Source organism: Lepisma saccharinum, chromosome 1 (genome assembly GCF_977018435.1).
Source record: "Lepisma saccharinum chromosome 1, izLepSacc3.1, whole genome shotgun sequence".
Lineage (NCBI taxonomy): Eukaryota > Metazoa > Arthropoda > Insecta > Zygentoma > Lepismatidae > Lepisma > Lepisma saccharinum.
The window spans coordinates 41,193,958-41,217,525 of NC_139229.1; the positions used below are offsets into that span (position 1 = coordinate 41,193,958).

Here is a 23,568-nt window from a genome sequence, read left to right on the forward strand (position 1 = left end):
GTGTGGGGCGTTACCCCTACACCCCCTATACGCCTTCATGGCGTGGTGCTATGCACAGGGGAACACTTTACCACGGTGGCTCAGTCGGTAACGCGTCTGACTACCATGCTAAAGGTCCCGGGTTCGATCCCCGGCCGGTTCAAATCCGGGAACTTTTCTAACGGTGGATGCGGCCCCGGCGCCTACCCAGCGTCGAATAACATGGGTACCTGGGGGAAACCCTGGGGGGTAAAGGCGGTCAGGGGCGTGATGCTGATCACATCACCCCTACTCACGACCGGATCAAGAAAGTGTGGGGCGTTACCCCTACACCCCCTATACGCCTTCATGGCGTGGTGCTATGCACAGGGGAACACTTTACCTTTACCTTTTTTGCACTAAACTGCAAAACATAACACTGAAATGTAGTAAAAAGAACATTGCAATTTAGGGAAAAATATAACTAAATCTTCATGTCTGTAGTTATTCATAACCAAACATGTTATGAAGTTTCTTATTGTCTGTTTTTTTTTATAAAGTAGGGCATAACTTACCCTTTTCTGCACCTTCATGTTTACCCCTTGAAGAAATGATGGAGTGTCTGTCCCATATTAATTAATATGTCATTTTTACTTTAGGACAAAAAGGCTTAGTACAAGAATAAATAACTTTTCATTGCAGACACAGTAGTAACAACTTCCGTGCAGCATCTTGGAGAAATGCCAGTCGACAGCATAACCTTTAGGAAGGAGCTATTAAGTAAAACTGCAAAGCAGAAGAAAGTTGCATTTGCAGATGTGGAAACACTCAGAAACCCTTCGGGATATCAGAGTATTATGAAAACTCCAATAAGCTCTCGCTTCCAAGCAGGTGCAGATGCAAGCAGCAGCTTGGAGGGTTCGCCTTTCGAAGTTTTGAGGAAGGTAGGGAATTTTTTAATAACATCAGATATAAAGTGTCCCCAAAAAATGCACAGGAATTGAATTATGCTTGTCTACATTAACAGTGTAGGAGGTGGTGTATTTTGTAGGACTGGAACAGATTAACACACTACTGGTATGTGCTGATATAGCTATAAATGACTTGTATTTTAGTGCAAAATTGTGCCAATTTCTTATTTTTGTAAATGACTACATAATTCATGTAATCTAGTTATATAGTATTTTTTTTAGGTAAAAAGCAATAGCAGTTTCCCCTGTTACGTTAAGTGGCCGCGGTGGCTCAGTCGGTAATGCATCTGACTACCATGCTCAAGGTCCCGGGTTCGATCCCCGGCCGGTTCAAATCCGGGAACTTTTCTAACATTGGAAGCGTCCCCGGCACCCACCCAGCGTCGAATAACATGGGTACCTGGGGGAAACCCTGGGGGGTAAAGGTGGTCAGGGGCGTGATGCTGATCACATCACCCCCACTCACGACCGGATCAAGAAAGTGTGGGGCGTTACTCCCACACCCCCTATACACCTTCATGGCGTGGTGCTAAGCACAGGGGGAGCACCTTTTTTTTTCTTTTGCTGCTGGAACCTCAAAAGAGATGCGCGTGGCAGCAGACTCGGTCTTTGTTTTATCGTGATTTCATCATGCTATGTATGCAATTATGTCTGTAACACATACTGTGTAGTTGTAGCGATTACTTTCACAAAAATGTTTTAAGATTAATTCCCTTAGCATTCTTCTAATAATAAACCTAAATGCTCTCGTAGTTAGGTTAGGTTCTGTTAGCATTAAAATAATATTGCTAAATGCTTTCTAAAGAAAAGAGTTCTAAATTACCTGTACATTCATTCCCACTAATCACAAACTTGCATTTTTATCGTCTTCATTTGTTCTTAAGATCTGTAACATCCTCTTAGCAGACGAATTACGTGGCAGGAGCAAATTTGACGCTTATTCTTACTGCTGACACGTGCGTGGCAGCAGACTCAGCCTTAAAGAATTGAATGAACCATATATATTTGCACTTGCATAGTAGACTTTTGTCAGCAAATTTTTATCTTTGTAATTTATCACCATTCTGGTATTGGCAGAAATTTACTGTCACTCGTCTGTAGTACCGTATTGGCCCAAATATAAGCCACACATTTTATCCAAATTTCAATTGTGAAAAATTAGGGAAACAAAGGTCAAGAAAAAAGATAGAAAGGTCAAGAGTCAAGAATTTTGTATTTGTTATTTTGGTAGATACCCTGCTATGGTAAAATTCTCTTATTAAGAGCTGCTTTTTCAGTTGATCACATTTTCCTGGAAGCTGAATTTAGAAAAAAAGGAATAAATTATTAAATCACTTATAAACAGTATATTATTTTAGTTGTAACACATCTAATTATTTATATTCACAATGCTATGCTGTACCAATCAATCATTACGAGTACTTATTCATCCTTGCTGATGCTCACCTGATGATTGTATGGTGTAGTCAGTGATAAGATGAACCAGAACTACAATAAGCACTGCAAATTATTGCACTGAATGATTTTATTTTAAAATATTACGAAGGAATCACCAGAGGAAAAATACTGTGCCTGAACATTTAGGACAATCAGTTGAGTGGGATTCAGAAATTTGTTTCAAGTCATTTCACCCAATGATGTAGAAATTCACAGCGAATAATATTTTAAGTTTTTTTTTAGTGGAACAAGTTTGTCACAATTGCATGATACTTTTGCATTTTTTCAGACCCCTGCGTACACTCCAGGCTCCTGCATGCTGTCAACAGGAAATAAGTCAAGATCTGTTTATTCAGTTGTGACTGAAGGTAAGTGGAAATTTGAATGTTCTGGAAGTTTGTTTCTGTGGAGATATTTTTACATTGTTCAACTGCTCAAAGCTTAAATTTTCGCTGCCACCATCTTATCTTCAAGTATAGATAAAAGTTGCAGAAATTGAAGTAAGTGTTGAACCAGCAAAGTTGCCAAGTCTAGAGTGAAGATGCAGACGGCATGGAAAAACCTCTCTCTCTCGCCAGGCTTGTTGGAAATTGTGAGTGGTAAGATGGATATGATATGTGGAGATGGAGAGGGTTGGTGATAAGGATGAGGGGTGGAGATGGGATTTAACCCTCCATTGGTATACATGTTTCAGAGTAACGCAGTTGGTATACTGTGAGGAAAGTCATGTGAATTTTATAAATGTTGATATTGTTAGGCAGCCAATAATAGTTTGTATTGCTCGCATACGAAATTCATTGCTTTTTGTAAAGCTGAGCCGATACCACCATTTTCAGACACCGATACCATGACCGATTCGTACTGATACTGATGCCTATAGTTGTATAATTCCAGTATAAAATAACAAAGGCTAGTTACCGAGTCATACTAACTCGTCACATCACTAGGCACGTATATAGTTGGGGAACCCGTCTGAGTCAATTGTCTCCGAAATATAATAATAAATGTGTTTCTACTTAATATGTTAATATAATTATAGGTCGATTTGTAATAATACATAAATTTATTAATTAGTACTTAATTTCTCCGATGCGTATGGAGTATTGTTGTATGTAACCACAGAATAAGATATTGAGGAACGTCAACATTAGTACCTATTTTGTTCTTTGTTTCTTGACTAAAAAATATTGTTATTACAAAATAGTAAAAAGAGATAAAATCAGAGATAAAACAGCAAATATTCATAATCTAGCTTACGTGTAGTTAAGACCACTAAAATTTGTGTAAAAACAAATGTCCTGGCAAGGAAATTAATGTCAAAGAAGTAAAAAATTGAATATTTGTTAAATAACAAAAAGAATAATGGTATGTCCATTTGATGAAAAGTAAAGTTTCTGATAAATATTTTATGTACATTATTGTATGTAGTGGTGTACGTAACTCTTTAGAGGGGCCTCCTCGATGTTGCAGTAATAACGCCATCGCCTTGTAATCAATAAGGTTTGATAGTGGAGGTAGATAGTGGTTCGGGCCACACTTTAAAATGTAGATCCAGTCCCAATTAGCCTATCTGTGCATAAAGTGGACTTGAAACAAAAACTCGATCTTCCGTAGTACTGTCATTCAAAGCCGTATGTTCTCAATCTAATCTCGGCGGAAATAAATAACCCTCATTGGCAGATTCCGGCAGTCACACAAAAGAATTGACACAGAAGGGAAGATGACAAGAAGAAATTACTGAATCCCCTTCCTGCTTGAACGTAGATAAAACAAAGCTAATTTCACTGCGACCTTCATCCCTCTTTTTCAAGAACTCCACAACCACCCGACCAGGGATTAGCACGGCGTGTGGTTTAAAAGCATGCACCTATCTTACCCCCACAAGCTTTCAAGCAAGAATTTGCAGTGAATGGTTTATTTTATTTCCACAGCGTTAACTAAGCAGTCATATGCCTTCATGGTCACGTTTGGGTTCAGCTTTCACTGAGCCATGCTTTTGATCTTGTCATCTGCTTCCCAGGAGAGTGGGATTTTATCCAGTGTTTCTAGGAAAATCTAGGGAACTTCCTGTGCTGGTCTCCCAATCTGTCACAAGGAAGGGTGAATGAACTTTTAAAAAGGACAAACGTTGAGACTAGCTGTTGCCTTTGGCTGCTTTTCTAGCCACTGAAAATCTTTGGTATCGGTAAAAGAAAATCAACTGGTACTCACCGATGCCTATATCGGTATTAGCTCAGCCCTAGTTTTTTGTCATTTTTTGAATAGCGTTTTACATTTATCACATTAAAAATAGTTCATAAATATATATTGCCTAACATGTAGCTAATTTGCATACCATTAGTAATAAATTAAATTATATCTTACTTATTGACGAGAGAGATGTACGAGGTTTATTTTTTAATTAGGGGCTGTTTTGCACTCACGTTGGCAACACTGCATGCTTGGCATTTTCTGCATGTGCGTTAGTTACCAACATGCCTTGCACGTAAACAGATGCCATTTGCACGTTGTGAAATGCTTGGTGTGGTTGTGGTGGACAATGGAAGTGGTGCAGGTAATTGAAAATCCCACGAAGTGGGAGATACGATCAGTGATCAGGTTTTTGACTGCGAAAAATGTGAAAGCGGCAGACATTTATCGCCAGTTACATGAGGTGTATGGTGAGAATGTCATTGTTGAAGGCAAAGTGGCTAAGTGGGTACGTCTTATTTAAGGCCTGATGAACCACGATCAGGACGCCCCTCAATCACAACGGACTCATTGGTGCATGATGTTGAGAGTACGATACGAGCCAACCGCTGTTCGACAATGTTTCTGCCGAATGGACAAACAATTAATGCGGCCGTGTATTGCAATGCTCTTGAGAAACTTCGCTGAGCAGTACAGAATAAACGACGAGGAATGCTGTCTTCCGGTACCATCTTGCTGCATGACAACGCACGGGCCACACACTGCAGCTGCCACACAGTCGCTCATTGACTCATTTGGCTGGGAGCGGATGAGGTCCGGATCTCGCCCCTAGTGATTATCACCTATTCCTCCACTTGAAGATTTTCCTCGCTGGGAAGCGATTCAACAGCACCGATGAAGCCAAACAGACCGTGACGGATTGGCTGTCTGACCTGGCAGCAGATTTCTTTGATGAGGGCCTATAAACGCTCATCTACCGCTACGACAAGTGTATCAACAACTATTGGAACTACGTTGAGAAGTAGCTGAATGTACATATAAACAGCCACAGAGGTAATTAAATTTCTTCCTTTGCATGTTTTAGTTTTATTTCAAAACGGCCCCCAATTAAAAAATAAACCTCGTACATTCGACTTTGTAATTTCATATCAGCCAATATATTGAGGATAAAGAACACGTAAAAGTTATTTCGTTTTCATAAGGAGTTTGATCCATGTTGCTATAATTATCACTTTTCAATGTGTGACGCTCCAGGAGACCTGAGAACTCCAACCAGTATTTTCCCCTTATTTTGGAGGAAGCCCCCCCACAGGTCACACTCGCAGTGCCTGAAAGCGCAGGTGGGAGGAAATTTGCCGGGAGGATCAACTACCCCAAATAAAATTTAAACTACCATAATTCCTTTACCATATATGGTTTTTAATGTTCTAATAATGAGTAACACACTGTACAAAGTTCAACTATTATGTATAGAAATATATAAGATTCTTGTTTCTTTATCAATGTGTACTTGAACCAGATAATGAAAGCGTCACCTGTCAGTTAATATCCACCATGACGTTCCACACGATTTTTGTGTAAATTATCCTGCGACACACGCTTCACACGAATGCATGCATTTTCATACACTGTTAATTTGATAGATCTACCTATTTTGCGACGACATGAGCTCATGCAAAAATGTTTGGAAAACGACAGCTTACCTTGTGAAGCCGGGAAAAGATGCCATGCCGCTGTCCCTCTGCGGACTGTTTGGGTATGATACTTTTATCATATAACTTATGCATCTTCATTCTCCAATTCCTGCAGACATTCCTCATCCGTTACTGGTATGGAAACAATACTCAGTTCTTGTCCCGCAAATGTGCGACCACCGAAATTTCACGGAAATATATATTATCTCCTCACTTCACCACCAAGCTCCTTTCGCTCCATTTTTTCCAGTTCCTTTCTCTCCCGCTTTTTTTTCTTCCTCTTCTTTTACTTCTTCCCACCGTCTTTTTGTGTACAACAGAATTAACTCGGATAATTTGTCAGTTTATATAGTTATATAATATCACAATACTTGCTGATGTATGTGTCAAAGATATTTTTGCAATAAATGTTTGAACAAACTTTCTATTTTTATTTACGCGATAGCATGGAGAATATCACGCTGTAAGTTTTATAGGTTATCGCCATCACTGCAAATTGTCCTTGCGTGCAGCCACCGTCACATCAAAATGTCCTTGTGCATAAGCGACAGCAAACTTTTTGGCGGTAAATTTTATGACAAAGCGATCTTCAACAATAATAGATCAAAATTTGTTACAAAGGCATTTATATAACAATGACTTTGAATTTAACTTCAATATAACATTCACGTAAAATGTTATTTAAGAATTTTACAATTTATAATGACTTTCAAATGGTGCCATCTAGCGTTATTTTCTGGAATTGACGTGATTATAAGTATACGTTACCGCAGTTACGCTCCATCTATCGTGAATTCTCTGAAATTCGTAGTGTACAGGTTTATGGACGTACGTAGATTATCTAAATGTTCTCAACATTCATTACATTCTTTTAATCTTATGATGCCATATGACAATAACCGTCATAAATGACTCTTCAACAACATTATCTTCTGAGCCCTCAGGATGAAACGCACTAACCAGGTCTTCTCTTTTCTCATCACTTGGTTCAGTAAACTATGAAGAATCTAAACAGAAAATAGTGGCATAACACGAATTCAGTGCAAGAAGAAATAAAATATGCGTGCAAAAATTGATTATGCGGTTGGTATGCATGTGAGTGCGGTGTTCACAGAACATGGACTGTCGTAAAAATGACATGTCTGTACATACAGAGAACAATGCCACAACATATAACTGGTATCATCTGGCCATAGACATTCCGAATGACGGCTACACAATAGCAGAAAGTGATATCATTATCTGGCCCTTAAAAGTAGTTTTAAAAAATCTTACAATTATACCCCAGGGTTAGCGCCGTGCTCACACGTATTCCAACAGAGGGTTAAATTGGAAGGTTATTGGTGACCTTATGCAGACCAGGGTTTGTGGTTGTAGTCATGCTATGTAGACCCTCCCAGCATTTTCATATTGAAGTGGTGATTGAGATAAAGTGTGGATGATTGCTTCTGTGCACATCCATCACTTACTTCCATCCCCCCCTCTCGATCCTTCTTAAACCCGAAGGTTCATGGCTGCAGCAACTCAGGCCTTCCATCTGTCCCTATCCTGAGCAAGATCTATATAATCTTTTCCATCCCTACCAATTTCCTTTAGGTCCATCTCAACATTGTACCTCCATCTTCGTCTTGGTCTTACTTCCGTTTCTACCATCTTCAATTTCCATCTGAAGATGCAGTCCACATTTGCCATATGTGCTCATGTATAATGTGAACTTTTTTTTACATTTTTTTCTACCAAAAACTGTGGTCCATATTATGCACAGAATAATTTGGACAGCCACCGTGAAACCACACTTGTTTATGCTATGCCATTGCATGTAGCATATATATATATATATATATATATATATATATATATATATATATATATATATATATATCATGTCACGTACCTGTGTCTGGCTCCTTTGGACCCCACAGGTATCATTACCTTTCTCTATCGGACTGGTTTTGAAAGGCTGAAGGTAACACCTTGTCCGTTGCCAGAAACTATACATATCTGAATCTGCTCTCTCCTCAAACAGATTCAATCAATTACCAGTCTGATTTCACTGTAGTTCTGTATTGCCTGTGAGATTTATTTTGGTCTCTTGACGTCACCAGCTCAGTAAACCGCTTCTTCAGGAACATGTAGCTTAACTAATGTATCGATGCTGTATATTCCTGTGAATGAATCACAGCTTCTTGTAAGTGGTTAGAATTAGGTACCCAAGTGAAACCCTGAGTTCGCATAAATTACTGACTATGCTGGTGATGACCAAATGAAAGGTCCTGGTTGGGTTTAAGTAAAAACCTCTCCCCCTTCAAGTTTCTGCAAGAATCCTCAATCAGCATTATCTTCAACCAAGGAGTATGAACTCTGTTGGCAGGATAAATGGCAAGAGAATACACAATTAAAATCCCTGCATGTCTCTTCTATTATGCAAATTTCGTTGCTTATATAGCGAAAGTTTGTTAATCCGTTGCTATTGCCATCTGTCTGAGCATTGCTAAAATAATAATCTGGACATTTGCTCTTTCCGGCTTTCTATAATTTATATGTAATAATCCAAACTTATTCTTTAATTTTTAGAAATCTTCTGCGAATATTAATTAATCTTCCTTAATTTTGACAACGTTAATTGTGAGTAAAATATATTTAATCTTCGTTGTTCTATTTTTATCCAGAATGTCATTCACATAGGTGAATCCTGAATATTGAAGATAGGAAAGTGGCGCTCGTAGAGAGGTTCATGTCAATCAACAGGTGCAAATACAAATTACCATGTTGCATTTATTTGGTAATAATATATTTTTTAAAAAAAACTATAAAAGTAAAATGGCCATTTCCCATGGCTTTTCATTTTGTGACAGAACGTTTTGCAACACAGAGAAACTTGCTTTCCAGGCTGAATTTAAGTTTGCACCTCCCGTCACACGGAATGTGTATCAGCAGTATTTGTGGGGCAAGAAATAATAGGAAATAACTTCCTGAATTTTGCAAAACCATAACATATTTTTGATCTCGCTTCTACTACAGAATGAATAAGGTAATAACAGAAGTGAATGCTTTGGGATGCTAAACACAGTGGAGGAAAAGGGGGAGGTGGTGTGACTTGGTGACTCATTGTAAACACAAGACTATATTCTTCTCTTGATCCGCATAGCGACAGCTTTACAATCTACAACTAAGAAATCCATTTCTTGAACCTGAATTGCACTGCTCATTATATGTGAGAGATATTGTTTGTTGCTTTCCCCATCAAAATCCAGGGTGTGCATTGTATACGCACGTGCATTATACATGCGTGAATACGGTTATTTTAAACATTTTTAGTCTGGTGAGTGTTTTCCTATTTCCTTCTTCACCTTCAGATTGATGAATGTGCCTGACTTGCAGAGATATGTTGCATTTGAGTGCAAGATGATTTTTGCGTTATCAGTTTAGAAGTGTGTTGTTTTGCTTTTGTTCTGTTATACCTAGCGTGAGATTTTCTTCAGGTGAACATGTGTATTTGTACAATACATTCATAAGCATGTTCTTGCACCCATATTACAAGAATTGTAGAATTGCCTAAAGACGGGAACCTGCAATGGTGGAACCTAGCTTCTCTCTTGAGAGAGAGAGAAAAGCATTCAATACTCCCAACTACACTAATTTGTGTGCGTTTTCGATATTATTCTTAGTAAAGTATATTTGATATTAAATGTAATGGCTTATCCTTTGTTTGTTATAATAATAACGCCCCTCCCCCTGGAAATTTTTGGTGGGAAAGATTGTTGGTGGGGGAAATCCTCCCCAGGATTTCGCACCCTGGCTCAGTGTGTAAAAGTGTACATAAATGTTTGTTTTGCCTATGCTATTCCAAGATACTTGTCCTAATGGCCAATAAGTTTGTCATTTCAACGAACTGCATCTGATTTTCATCCCTGATTGTGTAATTCTGCTAGTGTTCCTCTAGAGATCAGCGAGTCTTCTTCAGAACACTCGCTGATAATTTGGGAACACCACACATCGCACATGGGAGATGTGTGGTTGCGTAGAGTAGCTTGGGAGGTATATTTTTAGGTTTCTTTGCATTCTGGTGGTTGTTGAAGATAAGTAGACAGCCAAACCGATCAAACCAACTTCAAAAACCGAGAAGTATGGCTCCCAACCCATCGCATCAAGTTCAAGACTAACGTATACAAGAAACCTAACTGGATCACAATACATACACGCACTTTCTGGAAGAGAGAACCAACTTTATAACAATGAAAAATGGGATCTGGGTTTAAGGCACCATATAACAATAAAATGTGTGTGTTTTATATGAAGAGAATAGATTTCTTTCAAAGTGAGAAACTGATTTCAGGTATTTTTTTACTGTTTAATATGTGAAGAAAACAATAATGTATACCTTTTATTTGTTTTATTACAAAAAGAAAGTAAAATAAAAGACATGAACAAAATTATAAGTTTACCCTGGTACATCAACTTTTGGTTTTTAATGGGTAAAACCAATATAAAAACAATGAGGGATTAGACAGTAGGTCACTAAAAAATATAGTGGAGCTATTTTTATTTTAGTTAATAGTGATGATAGTTTGCAGGTTTAAGTACTTGAGACATACTTTCATTTCTTGCTAGAGGTGAAGATATTATTTGAGAATTCTGTATTCCAGACTTGGACTTCTACTCTTCACCCGATGAGCAAGGCATTGGTGATTGCTCATTCCTTGTAGAGCAGAGCCCCTTCATGAAGGTTGCCAAAAGGCTCTCCTTGCTTTCCTCCCCTTCAGGCACCCCCATTAGTGCACTCTCTTCGTTCTCTCTCCCAGATGATCTTGAGGACGAAATGCTGTAGACTGCGAGACCAAGAGAAGGTGTGTTTTGGCTGGACCTTTGTGAACTCTATGATGCCAGTGTTCTTCTTGTGTTTTTCTTTTTATGTACATTGTTATGGTGAATGGATGGAATGTGAATAATAATTTGAAAAGTTGTAATTATTTCATGCATGTGAATAAATTTATACATTTTTAGTATTTGAATAGTCTTTTCTTTTTGCATCAGGCATAATGATGTGCAATTATTTTAGAATAGGTAAAGAGAATGACTAGTATAGACTTAAAAAATGTTGAGCCCTTGGGTTTAGATGGGAGGGGAAAAGTCAAATACACATCATTGAAAAGCTTAGTGTGTCCATTTTTTGACAAGCATTATCTGAGAATTATTCTTCACTCCATTATCTCATTATAATGGAAATTTAACTAAAAAGTGTAGCATTTTGTTTCATTTTGCAAGAAATTCACAACCTACGGCCAACCTCTATGGCAGAGTAGTTGTCACGGTGTGCTATGACACCAGAGGTGCCAGGTTCAAATCCTGGCCTGGGCATGGGTGTTCGTTATGTGTATCTCTTCATCAATTTCATCATATCACTCATCCTCATCTTCGCGATTAGCCAAAAGTATCAGAAAAGCAAAGTAAAATAAACCAAATCACATTACCCCCCCCCCCCCCAGTCCATAATGAACTGTACATAGGAGGCTTACTAGAAAAGTTTCTGCAAACTACCACTAACAGTGGTGCTAGTGTTCTGCTGTTATAAAAATTATAAAAATCTGAAGAATACACCTTCTTTATGTTTAAATTACCTTTGATTGTTTGTTTAAGCCTATTCGTTTATTTTTCACAGCAGTTTGAAGTAGTAGTTTCGTGTGAGAAATTGAAATTTCACGTGAACACTTTTGGGCAATGATTTCAAATGTAGTTTAACACCGAAACAATGCATCGAGCGACTTAATTTGGCTTTTGGGGGTGAAGCACCATCCAATAGGTCTGTGTACAATTGGTTTTCTGTATTCCAGCGTGGTTGCACATTTTTCTGTGATTAATCTCATGCAGGTCGTCCATCCATGCCTGTTGTTGTGAGTAATGTTGATGCTGTGCGTGAAATGATTGAGAAAGATCAGCATGTGATGTACCGTGAGGTTCAGGCATCCTTGAACATAGTCATGAGAGCAATACATACGATTTTGTATGGTCATTTGAATGTACAGAAACTTTCAAGCCGTTGGATCCCACACAACTTGACTGAAGCTCAAAAACAGACTCGTGTAAATTGGTGTAAAGGCAAGTCAAATTTGGTGTACTACATCGTTACAGGGGACAAAACTTGGATCTATTCATACGAACCTGAACCTAAACAGCAAACCACTGTTTGGGTGTTTCAAAGTGAGCCGAAACCAACAAAAGTTGTTTGTTCGAGGAGTGCTGCCAAGCAAATGATTGTTTGTTTCTTCGGTTATACAGGACATGTTACAACAATAGGTTTAGAAGATCGAAGGACTGTCAATGCTGAGTGGTATACAACAATTTGTTTGCCAGAGGTCATCAATGAATTGTGTAAAGCAAACCCAAATCGTCGCATTATTCTTCACCACGACAATCCCAGTTCCCACTCAGCACACCAAACTTGATTTTTTGTCCAGTAAAATGTCGAATTAATGACTCATTTTCTGTACTCACCTAATAATTTTTTCTTGTTTCCACACATGAAAAATAAGAAAATAAGATACGTGGTGAGCGATTTGTGTCGCCTGAAGCAGCTGTTGACGCATTCCGAACAGCAGTTTCTGAGGTATCAGCTTAAGAGTGGACAAAATGCTTTCAAAATTGGTTTGAGCGTATGCAAAATGTAACATACTGATAATGTGCGAATTACTCACAATTAAATATAAACTTTAGGCTAAAAGATTAAAAAACAGCAACTTACGTGTGTGAGTATGAGATTTTTCGTACTACGTTTCGGAGGTTACACTACCTCCTTCTTCAGGTTGAAACGATGTTATTCAGACACCTGACATGGTGCCTCGTCGTGAAAGTGAAGGTTAAGGATTTAGGTTAAAAAGTTGCATGAAGGACACTTTCTAAAAAAGAATATAAATTACACATCTAAAACCGCGCAATACTATAAAAAACAAAAGAACGTCCAAGGCTGAAGTCGGCGAACTGCCGACCAGTGCTCGGGGTAGGCGAATGCACGGTGTCAGCCCGTACCTGGGGAATCTTAAGGGTGAATACTTTGAAAAACAATAAAGCTGTTCCCAGAATTTCACATGTCACATACCATATTGACTGCAGAAACTTTTCCAGCAGCCCTCGTATAATATCAAGATTGTGTGTAGTTGAAGTTGGATTATTTTTGCACCTCTATGAAAAGATACAATTGCCGGTCTTTCATAGATACTTTTAAAAAAATGAAAATTTAAGGAAATGTGGAAACTTGAAATGCATAATTGCAAATTCATAACACACTTGATCCAAATCCAGAAGTTTGAAATGTGTATGTAATTTGTTTTTCACCCCTATTATGGTAAATGTGTGCATGAGGTATGGCGACAGGTTGCAGATAACTGTCACAGTATTACTGCCTGAATACAAGGCCTGTGGCGATCTTGGAGGTCCAATCCAAAGCTTTATGGTAGTATAAACGATTATGAATGAAAGCCCTTTTTTTCTCTACTATAGTTTTTGTTACATTTTCTAGCTTTTATCCAATCTTTATATAAACTTCATTTTCTCAATGTCATTGTGTGTCATTCATTTAAACAGCCAGATTAAGTGCAATGATGATAATGATTTGATGAAGTCTATGAAGGATTTTACTATATATTCAAACCAGTGACTTCTGGTTTTGCTGTCTGCTCTGCACACAATAACGTGCCTACGATGTACAGCAACTTAATAAGAAAGGAAAACAGGGAAGGAAAAGTGCATGCCAGTGGTAAAATAAAATGCATAAAATGTGGACGATAAGCCTGTCACCTGAAAAAAAAAAACAAAAAAAAAAAAACACTTTTACTAACATTTTTGCCAGACTAAAGAACAGACAGCCTTACTTTTATCTAAAAGCAGACAGGTCTTGCTTTCTGATAAGATAGATCTGACTTTTTAATCCTGTGGAGTTCAATTTTAGAAGCAGGTAAACAGAGGGCTCAATATTTTGATGCAGACAGTAGATCTGTCCAAGATGCTTGCTTTTATGGGCCATATGTATTTTGATGGATTGTGCTCAATAGGAATTGAAATATATAGATATGTTTTCAATTTTACACTTAACCTGGCATATTTTTGATGTTCTTTATCTCTTGTTGCACAATAAACCCACAAAAGTTATTAGTAGATGTTCAAGTTACCTTGCTTATCATGGTGAATGAAAAATATATAATTGTGGCTGCGATGGTAAAGTGGAGAAAGGAGATGTTTCAACCCTTGAATACCAGGTTCTTCATCATGAGCTGCAACTGAAGGTGCACAACCCATACAATGTCGCTTATGGCTGGCTGCACGGGCAGAAGTATTTATATAGTTGCATCATGATGACCTTCATTATTCTTCAATTGGATTCATGGTAGATCAATGGATGCACAATTCTGTCCATTGGCCATAGGTGTTCTCATCAGTTTTAAATAATTTAACAATCCATTCCTTACTGTTGAGTTCCATGTATCATAATTTTCATCTTGAAGGACTTTTTATATCCTAACTTACCCTAACATGTGACCCTCCCTCAAAAGTGGTCCACTAACTTAATCTTCCTTCCTGTGTTACTTAATTTTCTATTCTTATTATCACAATTTCTCTGTCAACATACCCATTCTTGAAACCGAACAAGATAATTTTCTTTCTACATAAGTGTAATCAGTGGCAACTCGTGGCTTTTTTGAAGTGTAGGAAGAAGTTATGGTAAACTGAGAAAGGTTTGAAAAATGCATTCAATTACAGTGTCGCACAAATCGCTCGTACTATCCATTGCATTTAGAATGTTACCTGCAGGCCTATGCACATGGTAGGGCAAGGGGCCCCTGCCCCCTTGAACTATGAAATTTTTTAATGTGAACCTATAAAAAAACAACTATAATACATGACAATATTTCAGATTTTGCAATAATTTCGATTTTGTTCCCCCTTCCTGTCGTGTGGATTGAGGATAATAAAAAGTGCTGCTTAAACTCTGAAATTATGCTAAATGCTTCTAAATTGTGCTAGGATTTATTATTAATTACTTTTTCAGATTACTACAGTTTTAAGTTCAATTATGCATATATTTTTCGAGTTTTGAACTCGCGTTACTTATTATTCACTACACATAATTGTTTAGAATGGTTCAATAAACGAGATGGGTTGAGCATAGAACTTGAAACGGTTTGAGAAAATGGTTTGTTTACAACCAACCTTCTATAGATTTACTCCCATATAATCTCCTCAGGAACAAAATCGACAGGATAAAGAAAAGATAGAGGATGATGGATCATTGCTTGGTTGTAAAAAAGTGTCTCTGTGCATACTCCCTTTTATTTGAAACAAGTTGGCACCACTGATGTAGGAACCCCTTGATGATTCCTCGCTGGATGCTTTAAAACTTCAACCTTTCCCCTGCCCCTTTTCCACTCCTCACCCATCTGTTTGAAGTGATACCAGCGAGGTTCCTCAGGCAGGGCAGCAAAGCGTGTGTGTCCATCGTCTTTTGGCTGCAGCTGGAAGGAGCGCCACCAGTTAACTCTTGACAGTAGCTAACATAGTCAATTGTATGTACATTGAGCTCATAATTTTATAATGTGCATTATTATTAAACTCCTAAAAAGTAGAGAAATGGAAGCAAGTATAAATGAACGCCCCTGAGTGTAATACAGTAAGAATTAGGCATGTAATGGAAACATGAATCTAGTGCCTAAACCCAGAAGAAGATTTGAAGAATAATCCATTAATAAAAGACCAGGGAAGACTGGCCAGGGTGTGCACCAGTCAAGAAATGAAGTAGGGCAAGAAAGTCAAGCAATTATGCTTGTGGCCAAGAATTTTGATTTTACATTGTTATGTTCCTGTACTGGAATTTTGAAATCTAAAATTGAATTGAGTTGTGGTTAAAATTTTATCGCTTTGTTTATTAAGAATTACATTCTTGTATGCATGAAGTTTTGTAAAAATATTAGGGTAATGTGGCCATTCCCCACCCAGGATGAAGTCTGAATTTTTACATGCATTAAAGCAAGTCTAAATCTCTTGTTAAAGTACAGCTTCAGTTTTCATCTTAATCAGCCTTGTAGTACAGGTTTTTCATTGAATAAAAATATTGATTATCTTAATTTTCAACTATACCTGGGTAGGGGCCATTTAAATACATGTTAAGAAAAAGGTCAAGAAAAATGAAAGAATTTTGGATTTGATAGTTCAGTAGACACCCTGCTGGCTCTGTTTTGAATGCCCCTCAAGTATATCAGGTGACATGTACGGAATGTACTAAAGTTTGTTGGGGGGAGCTAGCTACCTGTCACACAGTTAAGAGAACAAGAGATCATGAATGAAGGATGAAAGATTTTAGGTAGGGTCATATGCTGGGAAAATACTGCGAAAAAAGCCATTCAAGATGAAAATATATGAGGTAACACAGTAAGGCTACAGTAACGAGTGTCTTCATTCAGTTCCAATATATCTGGAAATTGGTCAAGTTATGTGTCATTCAAGATTCAGTGATTTTACGAGAAGAACATTGAAGGCTAACTTGATGCATCTACTTGCACTCAGCAATAATCAGAACTGGTTCGGCTGTTTGCCTTCAGTGCCACTCATGCTTGTGATGAACAATTGGCGTCGAACGTTGAAACATCCACATCTTTACCATTTTACCACTACAGGCATGTTCCTATATTTTTATTCACAGTAAATCCATTAATGTTTTATACCTTGGGTATGTTTCTTTTTCATGAAGAAGCCTCCTCAAATAATCTAAGGAATGCAAATAGCCTTAAGTACTGATGCACCCCAGATGGATCATTTAAGTTGATAATGCAAAATATATTTCAAACAAAGCATTTCCTAAATAAATGTTTCAAATAAAAGTTAATTGACTTGAAGGGGAAAATGAATGTTGTTATGCATTTTTTAGTAGGGGGATATTTCAGTGTCATTCAAAGGTCACTCAAATTTTTTATATTGAAACCTAAGATTTTTGTTTTAATATTTTTATTCCTCTTACAAAAATAAACTTCTGTAGAAACCATTAGTTTTATTGAGCACGTAGTTTCACGCTATATCATATTTGATATTTGACATGTAAAATGTGAAAACAGCAGGTTCTTTTGGGTCATCAGGAGGTGGGGCAATAACAAAGCAAAATAAAATATTGCATTTTATATATTTTGGAGAAGCAGTAAAAATAATATGTCAGATTACTCGCATATTAGTGCGAAATTAGCCAAGTAACAGCTTGAAATACGCGAGAGATTCGCTAATCTTAGCGCATTGAAATGAGGCCCCAGTACTACCCCTCGTGCCAAACCCTCCCACCAAGTTTCCTATTGAAGGCAATGGTGTTCGTCGGCCCATCTCATCGCAGAATTGTGCAAATCTTTCTGGTCTCTGCCGGTGCCGAGAACAACCGAATGCTTCCGAACAGGCAGACAGGTCCAACGACCTGTACTTTCCCCCACTCTTGAAGGTCTGGGTCATAACAGGCCCTTTTTTCAGCCCCCATCGCCATGTTTACAGCCAGGGCAGGGTTTGTCTATGATAGATGCATGATAACAGGAAGGAGAAGAATTTGTATTGTATAGCATGTTATTGATTGGTTGTTATAGTAACCGTGTGTAAGATGTATGTGAATGGCTTCCAGACATTAAAGTTATGTTGTTATTTTGAACCTACGTGTTTGTATGTCTTGTGCATGAAGAGTTAAGAAATCACGCACACAACAAGGCTTACAGTCTGGGAGTTATCAAGATTCTTCCGAGTGTCCAGTGGCGTGCTCAAGGAAGGGTGGTGAGGATCATAATTCTGCTTAGGCTCAATATTCTTTGAAAAAAAGAAGAAAGAAAAGGCAGGAAAAGATGGCAAAATAAGGACTTCAGGAATGACTAGTAAAAAGTACTCATAACCCTCCCCCCCTCTTCGAAAATCCTGGGGGCACCAGTCGAATGTCTGCTATTTCCAGTTGTTAAGAGGAAAGCACACATTGAACGATATGAATATGCTTTTCATTATCCCTGGTTTTTGATAAGGAAGAATGTCACGATTATATCTAGTATATAACCTGCAACACAATTTATGTTAAAAAAATTATGCTTTTATTATTCTTTGGTCTATCGTTGTGCATTAATTTCCATTAAATCTCACACGACACATAGCGTTTGTTCGAATCCCATTTACGGCAGGTGCGAACTACAGGTTCGCAGTGCAGACGGTACTGCCTGAGTTCAATATCTGCCTACAATATTTTTGTGTGCGAACTCAATCGCCACCAGAACGCAGGTTGAATCCCTGAACTAGGCCATTCAGACCATTGTGATCTGTCTGTACTTGTACCATTTGCAATATATTGTGTTGTTATTGTTAATTTGAATCAAAATGTAGTTAATCAGAATCTTAAATGAAGTATTTAGAATGTGATCAAGTTTGTTGATAGTTTTGAATGGATTTTTCTTGCTTTGTCCATCCAATCTCTTTTTGATATTGCTAAAAAGAAAATAGTACCAGGAGATATTGAGAAAGCTGAATTGTAGAAGCAGTTAGCAATAGCTTCCAGAAACCCAGGTTTGCAGTTCCTGCGATGGGTGAATTTCGTGGAACCTGTCCAGGATTTGCCTGGGTATTTCACAAATTAAATTTATATAATTATTTGAAAATACTTAATACAGAAATATCCATTCTACATCAGGATATGAACCAAACAAATACTTTCCAATGACATCTTGTGAAATGGAAAGAATATTTTAAAAATACAATGGCTTACTTTCTGACAATCGCAAGACTCTGTTAACTAAAAACATCGATAAATAATGTCTAGTGTATTTAAATGCTAATGTAAAATAATAAGATATTGATTAATTCAACAAAAACAACATAGTGTTTCCAACAACATAGTGTTTCCAACAAGATACGTATATTATTATAATTTCAATATTGCAGTTTTCCTTTTATTTTTAATGTATTCATTTTGTTACATGAAACTAAAAGTATTTGTAAATTATTATTTTTTGGTTATCATAAATAGCACAATATCACAGTTTCATTTCTACACTTGGATTCAGGGAGTTACTGACATATTTACTTTGCATATAAGTCAGACAGAACCTTGAAATAGGTTGTTTTGAAAATTTTATGTGCATATTTTGGCCATTTTTAGTGCATATTTTGGCTTTTTTAGTGCATATAAATATGCCCCCTAGTGATCATCCAGGGTAACCAGCGATTTCTTTACTTCCAGATATGCATTCAATCCACATTGCACTGTATTTGTGGGCAATCAAAGAGGTAAATCACACAAACATCATCACATTTGATCAACCAATATTTCTGAAAGCACTCTGTATCGTAACCAATGAGAACTCTGATAGTCCTCTGAAGTAGCCCATACTAAGGCTGGGTGGTCTTCACGTCAAGATGAGTTTCCTCAGATGTGTTGTTTATCTATTGGCAGATTCAGGTCTTCAACAAATCCTTCAGATCATTTACGGACATAACACTGTTAAACCTATGATCATAGAAAAGCGCCTCACTTCCAAGCAGCACAGCTTAGACTGCATTTTGAAGACTAGCGAGGCTCTGGTTTCACAGTCAGTATAATCCTCTGTGGGGCTCGTGGTGTCGTCCATATTGTCCCTTCATCCTTATCACCATATTATCATCAGTCCTTATCTTCGCTATTAGGCAAAAGTGGCAGAAAGAAGACGTAATATAAACTAAAACGAATCAAATCAATCCGAAAAAGCCACAGCCAGAGGCACAAGGGGTCATTTCATAGTTTTTGCAGCACTCTTCACGCTACTTAAAGAAGCAAAGTGCATTGCAAATGAACCAGTTTCTGAGATACGTTCAATAAATTGTTGGCATGCTCAATTCAGAAGTAGACACTAATGTAAGTTCAAGCTCTGACGTGCTGAAAAATCTTTATCTACATTTGGTTCAACTCTGAAAGATAACAGGACACTGTTGCTTTGTGGCTGCAATACATTAGGATGCTCGATATTCGTAGGAATTTCATTAAAGCCGAGCGTATTGGGAAGTCGGGTATACATCTTCAATCAGTTATGCAAATGTTCTCCTTTGGCTGCATCAGGGGCAACACCTGTGCTATAAGTGCACGTCTGTATGTAGAGGAAATGATGAAATTTAACATGTTAGCACCAGGTATCTACGAAAAATTCTGCAATGGACTCTAAGGCAAAGTGACCGTATTTTACCATATCATATTGGTTCAATGTATTGACAGTGGCGGCGATTAGGGATGGGGACATGTCCCGGCATTATGGTCTCTTAATGCTAAGCCTTGTCCACCAGAGGATTTAACCCCAAATTATCTGCCCGAATTCCATTTTCAATAGGCTTCTCTCTAATAGCAGTCAGTAGAAAGTAAACTATCTTTGTGTCCCCCCAGCCCCGCTCAGTTAAGACACCTAATCGCCACCACTGTGTGCATACATTCTCAAACAACATGTAAGTAACAAACATCACGTGAACAAAACACTGCATAAAACAAAGTATTACGTTCTCATCAATATCATAATCGCGCTACGATGCCAGGGGTCGGTCTCTGATTCGAATCCCAGCCTGGGCATGGATGTTTGTGAGTCATCACTAAAGCCCGGATTTCTATGTAATTACATATTTTTTCCTTTATATGTACAAGCGTGGAATTAAAATATATTGACGAATTACGTCAGTAGAGATGTCACAGTGAAGTTTTATATTACATATTTTTACATATTTTACTAAATGTTACATATTCCTAAGATATGAAATATTTTTTACATAAAACAGTCCTTAAGAGTAAAATCCAATGAACTTTTGGCTTACTAGTTAAAAAAGTATCTTCTCACTTCCCCTCCCCATTTCCTGGTCTAAAAAAATATAGTAACTTAAAAGTGCGATTTGCCTTCGTTGTACGTACATAGCAGTTCGTTGATTCGCCGCATCGTAACAATTACATCAAGATTCGACAGTGTTTCAGTTTCCAGTTTGTAACATGGAGCGGCAAGCAACACACAGCGAACGAAGAGAACCAACAATGGAAGGCTGCAAGTACAACGCTGAGAGGCACTTACCTTTCATCCGTACGTTGTTGTGATCGTTTTGATTTTTGCAGCCGGCGGCGACAAATCTTGAATGAAGTATTGTTAACTCAACCGTAGAATTTCGTATATATATTTCATCGCCTTTTCATTTTAACCATTGGAGTTTTAAGAAGAGCTTGCCTCAGTATTTAAACAGTGTTTTAGCTGTAGAAAGCTGGAATGGCTCCGCCTACCTCCTCGTTATCTCAAAAGTTGCGATCTTGGATAGCAGTCGATGATGCATTTACTACGGATGGTAAAGTTATTTTTTGTCGAGTGTGCGATAAAAAAAGTTGGGTGCACTATGAAGTCTCAATTAGATCAACATGTTCGCACTTCACTTCATGTGAAAAACAAACAACTACGGAGTGAAAAGAAGCAAGTTTTACTAACCCAGATGCAAGAGGATTCTTCATTCAGTGTGTTTTACAAGGAAATGTGCGAAGCAATGATTGCAGCAAACATCCCTTGGTATAAAATTCAAGTACCGAAGTTCCGGGATTTTCTGGAAAAATATTGTGGCCATAAACTTCCTGACGAGTCAACCCTTCGGAAGCGATATCTTCCACATTCCTACAAAGAAACTTTAGAATCAATTAGGGCAGAAGTAGGCAGTTCCTATGTGTGGATTTCCATCGACGAAACAACTGATGCTTTGGGACGGTATGTAAGTAATTTCATTGTTGGAACGCTAATTGCTGATTCTCCATCTACACCACATCTCATTGCATGCAAAGTTCTAGAGCGTACTAATCATTCCACCATAGCATGATTTGTGAATGACAGTCTTAAATTGTTGTATCCGGATGGCGTACAAGAAGAGAGAGTTCTTCTCATGTTCACAGACAGTGCGTCATACATGTTAAAAGCTGCTACGGCACTTAAAGTGTTTTATCCTAACTTGATCCACTTTACTTGCTTGGCACATGCTCTCCAACGCATTGCTGAGGAGGCGAGAGGCAATTTCCCGGAAGTCAACCAACTTATTTCTTCCACGAAAAAGGTGTTTCTGAAGGCACCACAACGTGTGCAAGTTTACAAGGAACAATTGCCAGGTGTACCACTTCCTGCGGAACCTATTCTTACTAGATGGGGCACTTGGATCCGGGCAAGTAAGTTTTACAACGAACATTTTGAAGAAGTGAAATCTGTGCTTGACTCTTTTTCGGCGGACTCAGCTGTATCGGTACGCTCTGCTCAAAATCTCTTCAAGGACACCAAACTTGCTTCCGATATGGCATACATAAACATCAATTTTGGTTGGATTGATACAAGCATAAAAAAACTTGAAACTGTTGGGCTTCCTCTCCTGGAAGCCATGGATATATATGAGGATGCAAGAAAGAAACTGTCTGCTGTCGGAGGAGATGTGGGAGAGAAAGCTCGAAGAAAATTTGACGCAGTGACTGAAAGAAACCCAGGTTATGTCAGCTTATTTACAGTGAGCCGCATTCTCAATGGTGAAACAGTTAACCCTTCCAATGATATTTCTCCCGACCACATTCACGTCCTGAAGTACGCTCCGGTTACTTCTTGTGACGTGGAGAGAAGTTTCTCTGCGTACAAGAACATATTATCTGATCGGCGACAAACATTTACTTCTGAACATTTGGAAATGTACCTGGTAACATATTGTAAGTTAAATAATTAAATACAGTGCCTGCCCCAAGATCAAAAGTAACCTGAATTTTTGTAAGTGCTTTTTGAATGAAAAATTTGGGCAACGAAAATTTACTACTGAACATTTTGAATGGTACCTGGTGACATTGTATATTAAATATTGAATATATTCAAATTGTGGTTAATATTTTTGCTCTATAAGAACATAAAAAATACTTAATGTAAGCATTGTAATATTGTAACTTCAATTTTTGTAAGTCTTTTTGAAATAAACATATCCCAATGTGAGGAAAAAATGTAACAAAAATAGGAAGTAAAGTTTGGAATAAATATTTATAGTACATATTTCATTATGAATTTACGTATTTTTTATATATTTCAGACATTTTTATTACATATTTATGTACATATTTTAGGGGTTGATATTACATAAAAATCCGGGCTTTAGTCATCACTCATTCCCATCTTCGCAAATTAGCCAAAAGTGGCGCAAAAGTGAAGAAAAATGAAGCCAAACAATCAATCAACCAATACGAGGGTCACTATTTATATTTTGAGCCTTGGCAACACTGATTGAAGTTAGTCGCGATTTGACGTTTGCACGGAATCGTCTGGCATTATTGA

At 37.8% G+C, this 23,568-nt stretch overlaps 1 protein-coding gene across 1 annotated transcript in view; it reads left to right on the forward strand.

Annotated features, from left to right (window-relative positions):
- The window catches only part of dgt6 (dim gamma-tubulin 6), a 54,559-nt gene extending 43,303 nt beyond the window's left edge, over positions 1-11,256 (forward strand). The window contains exons 10-12 of the mRNA XM_083126141.1: positions 661-902; positions 2,656-2,734; positions 10,897-11,256. Of these exons, the coding sequence (XP_082982267.1) occupies positions 661-902; positions 2,656-2,734; positions 10,897-11,078 (503 nt within the window). The 3' untranslated portion in view covers positions 11,079-11,256. The remainder of the gene's footprint in view (positions 1-660; positions 903-2,655; positions 2,735-10,896) is intronic.
- The last annotated feature ends 12,312 nt before the right edge of the window (positions 11,257-23,568 follow it).